The 13,252-nt window shown below is 39.3% G+C and overlaps 1 protein-coding gene across 3 annotated transcripts in view; it reads left to right on the forward strand.

The window, feature by feature from the left end:
- LOC126455578 (uncharacterized) overlaps nt 1-13,252 on the forward strand; it is a 213,670-nt gene that overhangs the window by 167,233 nt on the left and 33,185 nt on the right. The window contains exon 5 of one of the 3 annotated variants that reach the window (XM_050091334.1): nt 1,193-1,220. The exons of 1 other annotated variant lie outside the window; for it this stretch is intronic. In XM_050091334.1, coding sequence (XP_049947291.1) covers nt 1,193-1,218 — 26 coding nt within the window. In that variant the 3' untranslated portion in view covers nt 1,219-1,220. Of the gene's footprint in view, nt 1-1,192; nt 1,659-13,252 lie in introns of those variants that run through there. One more of the 3 variants, XM_050091333.1, reaches the window with a different exon arrangement.

A 13,252-nucleotide genomic window follows, 5' to 3' on the forward strand; every position in this document is an offset into this window, starting at 1 on the left:
AATAGCGCCTCCACCAGTTGGAGTTCATGAAATTACAGGGGCAGAAGCATGAACATTCCACGCTGACCCACAACCAATTTCACATTTTTTCAACCGAAATTAGTGGACAAAAAAATTGTTGCATTACTTATTTAACGCCCCTTGTATAATGTGTAAGACAAAGCTTAATTGTGTCTGACAAACAGATTTTATATTAAATATTGATGAAAATCATTGTCCAATGTGTGATCCTCCTTTGCTCAGTAATAATATTAACAGTACCAAGAAATTTCCATTCACAATATTCCGTAGTCAAAAGTTTCGAAGAAATTAGTCACGTGTTATACTCTACCCATACTTAAATCTCACGCATTATAGGGAGCTCTTCTTAAGTCTCTCTACCAGTAGTAGAACTTAAGTTCTTAAATGTAGGTCATACATACTTTTGTACAATGGATGGTTTCAAATTTAATTCCCTACGATTTTTTACAACCTGTAAACTGTTCTCGACCCTTAGGTTGGTGTGAACATCCCATTTCGTTGCCATTTATCGTCTTGCTGGAGGTGATCCACCCTTGCCATTCCCCGACCTTTGATAAGGACCTGTACAGTCGCTCATAGGGCAACCTGCTTCTTAACATGGTCTCCAAATCATGGTCAACCTTGGTTTCCCACATTAACAAATTACTGCCAGAGGGGAAATAAGCTAAGAGAGAGTGAAAAAATGCGAGGACCGACTGGGGATCGAACCTGTGGCCTTTGGACTGGAAGCCTCGTAATCCAATCACTGAACCACATCGTACACACCTATTTCCTTATAAATTCCATTGCCTTATGTTAACTGAATGTAAAACTTCTTTTGCTTGTTCAGGTATGCACTGTGATAATTAACACTTACTATATTTATTTCATTTCTGTTTTTGTTTGTTATTGTACGCTTTTTACTTTAAGACTGGTAACAACTTAGTTAATTAGAGAGTTAGTAGTCGAAATCTGTTCACAGTGTCGTCTGTAAAATATCAGAAAACGGCTTCTTTTCTGTATCATGAGAAAACTACATGTTTAGTGTTGTAAAAATAGGGAGTACTGTAGCTCAAGAAACTTAGAATTACACTATTGTAATGTACTACTCTCACTTACTTTTCTGTATTTATATTTACTTATGGCAGAATTTGTTGACGTTATATATTTACATTTCTTTTTCTTTCTTCAGGTATGGGATTCAAGCCTGCCTTCTAAAAGTATGTAATATCAGTACATTCAAACTTTGTTCTTATTATTGAGAATGTGGCCTAAATTGTACATCAGAATCTTTGTAATATTAGTTATGTGAGATATAGTGCAAAATACACTTTCAGTGTACATGTCATATAATCAGTTTACATTAAAAGTCAACTTCTGTTGTTACTGTGTCATTCTTGCCGAATTTTTGGATATGTCGTTTCGATCTTCTTGCTGAGGTCTTCTTCTACGTACTGCTCATAGTAAGCACCAGGAGTCCAGAAGAAAGTCTCAGTGAAAGGTTGAACATTGGATCTGAAGATTCTGCAGGAATGATGTGATAATACTACACAAGAACATTCAACATGTTTACCATCACCACAAAAGTTTATGTTCTATACAATTTTCCCTATAAGTTGTACAAAATAACAAAATACTATGAAAGGAACGAGAATTTCAGCAATTATTAAATAAAAGCTTTAATGGGGTCACTAGTGTCGTGTTTAAAAAAGAATAATACATATTTACATGCGACTTTTGGCCAAGGAGTTACTATGATCATCACTAGAGGAAGATAAAAACACATACTTCTCCCATCTGTGGACGATTTGATGGATTTCCTGATTGGGTAACTCCATTATTTGGCTTCAAGGGAACTGATCCACTTCTCCTTTCACTTGAATGCCGTCCCACTAATGCCTACTATTGACATTATTCTCTATATGAGGTAAGATTAAGAAGTCACAGGGAACAGTTTAGTTAGTTATTTGTCCCAGATAGGGGTTGGAGCGGTTTCCAGTGCACTGACCTATGGCCCTTACGTAAACAAACACCACCTGTAACTTAGAAGGTCACGCCCACCTCTCTCCCATCTCTGAGTAGCTTATTTGGGCTCTTCCTAACATAAGCAATGACATCAGTCTCACATTTATGCAGGCGTAATTTATGAGCTTAATGTAAACAAACTGTCCATCAACGCTTTGATTGTTTATTTATTTAAGCTTCATATGCTTACCCCTCCAACCTCTTTCAAATTGCCACCGCTCTCCTCGGCTTCCCCTCTTCTCCATTCCACCAGGCCTGGATTACTATGATTTATGATCCAAAAATGATGGCGGACACGTCGACATTACAGTGGATGTGAAAAATTCAAATATGTGTTATCCTATAATTTATGATCCAGTATGTTATTCCAGTTATTATATAGTATAATGTATGACACAAAATGTTATTCATCTTAGTTAACATAATTTATGACTGCTTATCAAAATATTGTTGAATCTACATTTATTTCACTCTTATTTTAATTAGTGTAATTATGACCCAAAATTGACACCAGTCAATTTGACACTGCAGTAGTTGCACGATATAACATACGTTACCAGTACAACGTTATTTACAATTTTGGAGTAATTTGTTGCAGTTTAGCAGATTATCCCCCAGTACTCCAAGTATCCCCTTTTCAAGATCGTCATCCAGAGACACTTAAAATACAAGGCTTTAAATGTTTAACAATTATGTCACGGTATAATATAAACAAATGCATAGTATCCCATGGTAGTTTGTTACACTTTAGGTAATATGTTACAGTTTTAAGGAAGTTTTCTCCCAGTATTCCAAATACACGGTTTTCTAGATCTTCATTCAAACACACATATAAATACAAGACTTTTATTTTTTAACTGCCATATGATAGGATACAATGAACAGGAATGTTTATTTGACGATGCAAACACCACCCAGGTAGGATCACCACCAGCTGCATGTCATTTCGCATGCTGTCCTGAAGCACCACTACCACTACCATAGTGTGAATGGGCTGCCACAACATCTTGGCAACTGATGAGAGGTGGAATGGTTTCTGCACCACGCCCTAAGGAGGCTGCAGTTATAGTTGATAACAAACAACCATGTGAGATTTCTTATATCTTATACCTTGTAGATATTAAGAACTAATCAAAATGTGTAAATTATAACATCGCATGAGCCATATGGAGTCCCCAAATGCTCTATACGAAGATGCTTTCGATAAGCAGTTGCGTAACATAAATTTTGTGCACTACGTTGAGAATATATCCTCTCATCAATACCACATTGTATATTAATTTCCATCATATGAGGTTTGTAATAATAATACATTACTTGGTTTGTTTCATGTCCTAACTAACATCTGCATATAGACAGAAATGGGGTAATAACCCTGAACAATAGATGTGGAAAGGGAGCCAAAGAGACTGAATCTCTTAGAAAATGTACCATAAAATCTATAGCTAAAGAGATAGCCTACAGGATGCCTGTCAGTGCTGTTTTAGAGTATTGCTGTATGGTATGATGTCTCTTTAGAGAGAAGGACATTGAGTTACTCCTCCACCTCCAGCTAACACAGATTCTCTTCATTACATGCTCCTTAGAGCTTGTCTCAGACAATACTATCGTCTTTACTGAAAATCAGTTGCCCAACACCTGCATACCATTTTACGATATATTACGAGGATTGTCCAGAAACTAAGTTCCGATGGGTCGCGAAGTGGAAACCATAGTGAAAACCAGAAACGTTTTATTTGCAACAGTTAGGTACACCTTCCATCTACTTCTCTACATAGTCGCCGTTCCAACTTCGAGTGTTGTCGTAGTATTGTATCAACTTTTCAATATCCTCGTCATAGAAAGCGGCCGCCTATGCTTTCAGCCAGTTATCTGCACTGGTCTGCAGCTCGTTGTCTGTGGAAACTTTTGTCTTCATAGCCAGCGGATCTTGTGAGCAGAGATGAGACTGAGCCAATTACGGACTGTATTGTGGGTGATCAAACACTTCTCATCGGAAACGCTGCAGGAGCGTCTTCATTGGTCCTGCAGCGTGCGGCCGAGAATTGGCATGAAGAAGGAACTGCTCGGTAGTTGTGTTACGTGGGCTGCATGACACAGGCGAAATCTCTAACCAGACACTCATATTTGGCGGGAGACGCTATACCCTACGCATCTTTACGTGCTCACTGTTCACTCAAAACTGAAAAGAGCGACGCGACGCGCTCGACGGGCATACAAGAGACACTGCCCAACACATCTGTGCAAAGCTTTACCGGAATTTCCCATTGGTTTCCATTTCGCGACCTATCGGAACTTAACGTTTTGGACAACCCTCGTACCTAAAACATACTCTTCCCAATTTTGGCAACAGTAATCCTGTCCATTATACACAATGCCTCTCACACAGTGACTGCTACTGGGATCTGTTTAGCATTTTGCACCATCTAAATGACATCTTGACAAAACACACTCTTTGTTGTATGTTGTCTAAATCTTATATCAATTAGACATGATTAGGAAGCCAGACTGCAGAGGAATCCTTAAGAACCGGTCAAACAACTGTTTTCTAAGCCGCTTCTTTTGAAGACAATATTTTCATCAGCTTGGAACTAGCTTTTCCTACTATTTCTCTGATGTGGTCGCTACATTTTAGGTCAGGCTAGACGGCTACTCCTGGCTATATTACGGTTGCTGCTGTCTCCTAGACCCTACCCTGAACCTGACACAGGTGAACTCATTTCTTAACCACATCCACATATAGTGCAGATGTATTCACCCCCAAGCTGTACCTAGACCAAACGCTGGTGGATCCACCTCCAGACGTTACCACAGATCTGATGCTGGCGAATCCAACTCTGCACATAACTTTACCGTATCCATCTCCAAACACTGTGTTTAGGTGACGCTGGTGGATCCAACTTTGGACGCTACCCATAACCAATACCATAGCCTGGGGGCCTATGTGACAAATCAACCCATACACAGAATAACGTAGCGGCACTCAGCTGTAGGGTGTCGAGTGGTTGCCTGCAGGAATGTAGGAATTCGCCATAGGTTGTCTCTGTACATGTACATTTCTTAAGCGCTCAACAAAAGTGAGTAAGTGGTACCAAATGTTTTGCTGAACAGGGGTCTTAGAGAGACCCATTGCAGCTTTATTCACGCATGTGTTAATGTAATAGCTCCACCCTCCCCACCCCCAAGATCACACCACAGGAGGACGTACAACAGAAGAACTGAAAAAGCATAAATAAATCAAATTTAGCTTATGTCGAATGGTTTTGAGCAGTTCCCATAGGTTTCACCTCGTATACAAGAGTAGAAATTGTGGTCATGCTACAATACAAAGGGGTGAGATCACTTTCAGTGGGGCTGCAGCCCTACAATAACATTAGAGTAGGAGTGAATCGGTGGGGGGGGGGGGGGGGAGGATCAACAGTGTCAAAGGTTGTCAAGAACACTGTCCTGTGGCAGAATGTCTGGATGCGAATGAACGCCCCAACGGAAGGGAAGGTTTCAGTGACACGCTTTATGTACCCCCCCCTGAGCCCTTTTCGTGTCATTTCTGGGAAGCGATGTGTCTGTCGCCCACCATATGGCCCGACAACCATGGCTGATGGCCGGGGGTGCCATTTCTTTTCATAGCAGGACCCTTTTGGTTGTCATCCGCTGTACCCTTACAGCACAGCGGTAGGTCTACGATGTTCTACGCCTCCTTTTGTTGCCCTTCATGGCGAGCCATCCTGGGCTTACATTTCGATAATTTAGTGCCCGTCAGCACACGGCGAGAGTTTCCACAGTTTTTCTTCGTGCTTGCCAAACCGTAACTTGGCCATCAAGATAGCCGGATATCTCCCCAACTGAGAACGCTTCGACCATTATGGGTAGCACCCTGCAACCAGCTCGAAAGTTTGAAGATCCCACACGCCAACTGGACAGAATTCGGCGAGATATCCCTCAGGAGGACATCCAACAACTCTACCAGTCAATGCCAAGCCGAATAAACTGCTTGCATAAGGGCCAGAGATGGACCAATGTGTGCCGGCCGGTGTGACCGAGCGGTTCTAGGCGCTTCAGTCTGGAACCGCGCGACCGCTACGGTCGCAGGTTCGATCCTGCCTCGGGCATGGATGTGTGTGATGTCCTTATTTTAGTTAGGTTTAAGTAGTTCTAAGTTCCAGGGGACTGATGACATCAGATGTTAAGTCCCATAGTGCTCAGAGCCATTTGAACCATTTGGACCAATGTGTTACTGAGTTGTTCAATTTGTGAAATTCTTTCTCTTGAATAAGTCATTCATATTTTTTCTGAAATTGTTTTCATTTGTTAGTCTGTACATACGCCTCACATCTACCAATTTTCCTCCCTTTCGGGTAATTTCTTCCCGTTGTATCACTCTATAGCAGATGTTTTACGCTGAAGCGCCAAAGAAACTGGTATAGGCATATGTATTCAAATACAGAGATATGTAAACAGGCAGAATACGGCGCTGCGATCGGCAACGCCTGTGTAAGACAAGTATCCGGAGCAGTTGTTAGATCGGTTACTGCTGCTACAATGGCAGTTTATCAAGATATAAATGAGTTTGAACGTGGTGTTACAGTCGGCGCACGAGTGATGGACACAGCATCTCTGAGTTCCGTATGACCATTTCACTAGCGTACCGTGAATATTAGAAATCCGGTAAAACATCAAATCTCCGACATTGCTGGCCGGAAAAAGATCCTGCAAGAACAGGACCAACGACGATTGAAGAGAATCGTTCAACGTAACAGGAATGCAACCCTTCCGCAAATTGCTGCAGATTTCAATGCTGGGCCATCAACAAGTGTCAGCTTCCGAATCATTCACCGAAACATCATCGATATGTGCTTTCGGAGCCATAGGCCCACTCGTGTACCCTTGATGACTGCCTGGACCCGTCAACACCGATATTGGACTGCTGATGACTGGAAACGTTTCTGTGAACATAATGGTGACTGTGATGTAGTGAACTGACTATTGCCTGCAACTACAGTGCTAAAACTATTTTAAATTCGATTAGACCATTGTGTAAGAGACCATCGTAGGCTCTTATGTGTAACTGTATGCTACATAGTCCATAAAACAGATCAGTAACCCAAAAACTCCACATAGCATGCCTGCACCCATAACATCCGAGTAACTACACCACCAAGCACTCTTAAGGATTTAGGGGGACGCTGTATAAGGTGAATAGAACTGGGAAGCTGGAACAGACTGCTGACTAACCTCTCAAGCACAGAAGAACAAAATTTAGGCGAAGCATTTCCGAGTTTGTCCCCGAACATGTTGTCCCTCCATTCACACTCCTAGCACCACATATTAAACAGGGTGAGGTGATCGTGACTCTGACAGTTGCCTGGATGAGGCGTAATGATTGTCTCACACTGAAAAGACACCGAGTCTGGTACTGCAATAACTACATGCCATTAAATTTACGTCTGAAGAAGGTGTTTAGGAGAAGTAGAGTAGTAGCTTCCGACACAAGACACGCAGATTCATTGTCATAATACAATACACGAAATACAGATCTGTAATCGTGGATCACAGTCATCAGAAACGTCACAGATTGATTGAGAGTTTGCAGTATGTATCGCTTTAGGACGTTGTTTTCCACAATACCGTCAAATATAGATATTACCTAATTATGAATGGTCCCATAAAAAGTTTTATTCCGCAGGTCTTAAGAGAAAGAGAGAATGTGTCAAACGGACTGAAACTGTTCCCTATTAAATATATTGCTCCTTTAAGTGCAGTTAACATGTTATGTGTACAGGAAAAAACTGCAAATACAGGAAAAAAGAAAACTGGGGTATACGGCGAAACCAACTACCGTAACAGAAGTATATAAACTTTGCATGGGGGCTTAATTAAATATGATTCGAAATACTTTTGGTTTTTTAGTAGCTGTATGTCCGATTACGCTGTGTCTCGTAATCGGTTGGCCCTGACTAGTATTATTACGCTATCTGACTGCAAAGAACAACAACAAAGAATGGAATGAAAATTTTCGTTAACACAATTAATTAATTAAGTCCCCAGCAACTATGAAACCTACGAAACCAAAGCATAAGTATAACTGTTCTGTATGTGGAAGTATGACTCAACGCACATCTGGCACGGTTCTTCTTCAACAAGACAAGAATTTTTAAATACCAATTTTACTGACGTGATAAAAGAAAATTACAAATACTATAATTGCGTAAGGAAAGCAGAATTGAACTCTAATACAAGAACACACGCCAGATGCTTTGTTGACTGAACCTGTAATGACGCATTATTTAGGATACTGAAATTAAAAACAAGCTGAGTTAGTTACCTCATTTATATTGATGAAAATCATTCTAATCCTTACATTATATCTCAACCAGAACTCTCCAATATCACATCTCAGCGAGCACTGCCTAATAGCACATCTCAACAAACACTCTCTGCTACAACATCTCAGTACAGACTACCACGAGACCTCGACAGGCACTCACTACTACGAGCTCTCGACAAGCACTGTGGAGGCGGCTTAATAATACTCTTTGGCGCAATCTCTGGCGCAGTGGCTCAGTGTAGCCACCTTTCATATGCCCCTCCTCTACAGGCCAGAATTTAATGGTATTTTTGCCAGCATTGGTGGTGAAAATACCACCAAATTCGTCCAGAAAAATACAGACAAAAATAAAAGATAATATTAATACCTAAATATCACATAATTAGTTAAAATTTTGGCTTTGCACTGACCTTTCAATAACCTAATATATAAAATACAGTAGGCAATACAAATTCTTTTCATACATGTGGCTTTACATAATAGTTTACACAATACATAAAAAATCAGTTTATACAAATGTTCACATAAAATACTTTTAATTATTCAAAAAAAAAACAAATAGTTGATAATTCCAGCCCAGCAATGGTCAACAGGTGCAAACACCAACAAGTGACATCGTTTCAGCAGAAGCAGTCCATCAGTTGCACCCAGCAATGTTGAGAGCAGGTGCAGACACCAACAAGTGACATCATTTCAGTAGAAGCAGTCCATCAGTTGCACCCAGCAATGTTGAGCAGGTGCAGACACCAACAAGTGACATCATTTCAGTAGAAGCAGTTCCATCTGTCGCACCCAGCAATGTTGACCAGGTGCAGACACCAACAAGTGACATCATTTCAGTAGAAGCAGTCCATCAGTTGCACCCAGCAATGTTGAGCAGGTGCAGACACCAACAAGTGACATCATTTCAGTAGAAGCAGTTCCATCTGTGGCACCCAGTAATGTTGAGCAGGTGCAGACACCAACAAGTGACATCATTTCAGTAGAAGCAGTTCCATTAGTGGCACCCAGCAATGTTGAGTAGGTGCAGACACCAACAAGTGACATCATTTCCATGGAAGTAGCTTCATCTGTGCACCCAGTAATGTTGAGCAGGTGCAGACAGCAAGAAGTAACAGTTCATAATATTCACTATCACTAATCACACTGTTCATCAGCAGAAATTAAACATGTCCTAGTGGCACCAATCATGTAGAAAACGTGCAAGTAACAGTCCATAATATTCACTATCACTAATCACACTGTTCATCAGCAGAAATTAAACATGTCCTAGTGGCACCAATCATGTAGAAAAAGTACAAGTAACAGTCCATAATATTCACTATCACTGATCACACAGTTCATCAGCAGAAATTAATCATTCCTAAGTGTCACACATTATGTTGAAAAAGTGCAGGTAACAGTTCATAATATTTACCCTCACTAATCAGACAGTTCAGGCATGAACAATAGTTTGAATGCACATACAAATGCTTTTACACTAAACATACAAATCATAACAAACACACAAATGATGTCAGATAATTTTCATATTAACTATTACAAATACTCAAATATCAGTAAACCTATAATATTTATGGGTGTCAGTGCAAGCCACTACAAACAAATAAAATAATATTTACGAGATAGGTGGGTAGGATTAGGAAAGGAAAACACACAAAACACACTCATTCATCTTTCATCCACATTAAGTACTACTGTGTAATTGAATGGTGTTAACTGTGTAAATGTAATTCTGTCAAAATCTGATGTTCATCAAGTGTATCAAGTAGTAGTGGCAGCAATGTATAACAGTCAATAATAGTTAGGTCAATGTCATAGTCATCATGTCAAGACCAATGTTTTCCAAGCCAGATCAAATGTACTGTTGTTGAACAACTGTCAGTGAGCCAAGATATGCAAATACTTCCTCTCTTAAAAAAAAAGTATATACTGCTTAGTGATTTAACAAAGTGTGTGTATAGACTATCTTCCTTCTACTTTAGTGTTCTAGTCTGCTATCTTCATCCTCCTTGTTCCATAAGACCAACAAAAAAAATATGCATCTCACTTACTTTACCTCTTATCCACCAAAACTCCAATAATCATCAACTTCACACAATCTCAATAATACCTCAATAATACCTCTTCAATACGTCGATACATATAAACCTTATTGCCAATATATGCTCCTCACTTACTTTACCTCTTATCCACCAAAACTCCAATAATCATCAACTTCACACAATCTCAATAATACCTCAATAATACCTCTTCAATGCGTCGATACATATAAACCTTATTACCAATATCATTTCACTTCCATAACAGCTCTTTCCTCTAGTCAGTCTCCTCGAACAAGTACAGATAAAATCCTAATGCAAACCTCATCATCCCATACAATCCGAAGACACATTGTCAACACACAACCTCTGTGTAATCCATCTGAGCCAAATCTTCTACTCATTATGAATTATAAACAAAAGAAATGCATACATGACCTCTAACAGACTTAGTTCGAATAACTCTCAGTAATTAAGTACGATTACGGAATGTGAATGATCATAATATTTCACAGTGTGTACACCACTTCAAGAATTATGGCAGAAGCAAACATGTGGAGTATTTTTGTGTCAAGTGTCACTTCCTATTTCAATTGCTCACGAAGAATGCAGTGTAATAATTGTTAATGGTCTAAACCTAGTAATGGTATGTCATGTCGTTAGCTTCCTTCCTATTAGCACAAAGTTATACAGCTTCCATAAAACCTCAGTTCATGTGACTTCTATGAAGTTCTTTGTACCAATGTCGTTCGTCGAATTATAGCAGTTCATTTTCCTATCTTAAAAATATAAGGCACTGAGCGTAAGCAAAACAAGCAATAGCGAGTAAATATACCAGTAGAGAACAGAATGTCAAAATGTGGATGCAGCACAATCCTTACAACGAGGCTCTGCCAAGCGAACAATCTATAATTAATCCAATAGTGTGACCTAAACTCTCTGTTTGTACACAGTATATCAGCATTTCTATACACCAAATTAAAGAGTAGTTATGACAACAACAGATATGTATAAATATGCAATCCATACGCAAAGCAGTAAACATATGTTATCTAACATAATAAACAGGTCATTAGCATCATATCAGCATAAGCAAATAAATGTTCATATGTCATCTTAATAAGTAAACATGAAGGCGCAAGCAGATAAATCACAAAGTATAACTTACATACATAATCACAGTCAGCACAATTAATCAGGTTACAATTATAATTTAAATAAATAAGCACAGCAGGCACATAATTAAAAAGTATGACATCAGTGAAAAAGGAGTGCAGCTAAGCGATGCATAATATATACAAATAACAATCCTGTTCATTAATAAAACATTGACAAAAATCAGCAAATGTACGCAAGCACGTCGCTTCACACGTAAATTCATAGAACATGAAGTTAGCACAAAGTATGAATCACGTAATCGCGAGCAGCAATTTACGTCTAAAGTACGTACCTAAGTGGAAATATGTTACCTGAAAAATAAACTCAATTAATAGTTACCCTTTTTAGTTTATTAGTTTCTTCTTCGAAATTACATTCTTCCTGAAAATTTCTCGATAGCAAGTCGTCTTAACGTCGGAGACACACAGAATTTACCTGAAGTTCTTAAGTATTTTATAGAACCGTATCCTGAAAAATACTGAATGTTAATAACATAATTCATCAAGTCACTATAGCTTTATACTGAATTTAATCGGAGAAATTAAACTGTGTATTTGTTTACGGCTGTCAGTGCATTCGTACTGAGCGCTCGATCAGCTGTAGGCGCGTGACGTAGGAAGCAATTGTTCGCGGTCAACGACTGCCTTGTGCGGCGCGCAGACTTGACTGTTGCTTTGAGTATGTGCCGCCGCCAAAACACAGCGCGGTATCCTTGTACTCTCCGCATGTTTACATCTAGCTGTTAGTTTTTCACAAGTATGTCATTCCACAAAATTTTTTAAAAGTATATCATTCTACAAAAATTTTTACGTTAGATATATGATGTATTCCTTTAGAGCGTCGAGATTTAAGAGTTTCTACTTCGACAGTGTTATCATGAATAATTTTACGAATTCTATATGGACCGTTATAAAGCAGAAAAAATTTGCGACACAAGCCTTTTCCTTTGTGCGACAAACGATGAGACTTAATTAACACTTTTTGACCAACTGACAAGATTTTTGAACGACCAGGACGCTTAGCTGATTTCTCTCTTCTAGCAGCCGCAGATGCAATATTTCGTAGAGCCAGGTTGACAACTTCAGAATGCCGCAGTTTCCGTGAAGGCGGAAAAGGAACTATTTCAGATATACGATTTGTCGGAGCCTTGTTTTTTAATATCAGTAAATGCGGTAAAGAAGTTGAATCATTAGGGAGTTCATTCAGAATGTTTTGAAAAATATGAAGATACTGATCCCAAGTTCTGTGATTCTGATGACAATAAAGACGACACAATTTATTGATTTCCTTCATCCATCTCTCTGAAGCGTTTGATTGAGGGTGAAAAAGTGAAATGAAAATTGGTTTAATTTTACGACGCTGTAGAGTACGAAGCCAAATTTTAGAACGAAACTGTGATCCATTATCTGATATAACCTTATCAACATGACCAACTTCTTTAAGAAAATGTTTGATGAAAGCATTAGATACTGAACGAGCTGTTGCTTTGCGTAACGGTGTAAAACACACATATTTTGATGTCAACTCCACTGCTACGAAAATGTACGCAAAACCATTAGTAGGACGAACCACTGGACCGAACAAATCGACTGCAGCCATCTCCTTTAATTTCGCTGGAATGATAGGAAACAACGGTGCTCTGTGAGAAACTGTTGGCGGCTTAGCCTTTTGACATAATTTGCATTTGGCCAGAACAGATCGA

The sequence above is a fragment of the Schistocerca serialis genome, chromosome 2 (genome assembly GCF_023864345.2).
Source record: "Schistocerca serialis cubense isolate TAMUIC-IGC-003099 chromosome 2, iqSchSeri2.2, whole genome shotgun sequence".
Taxonomy (NCBI): Eukaryota; Metazoa; Arthropoda; class Insecta; order Orthoptera; family Acrididae; genus Schistocerca; species Schistocerca serialis.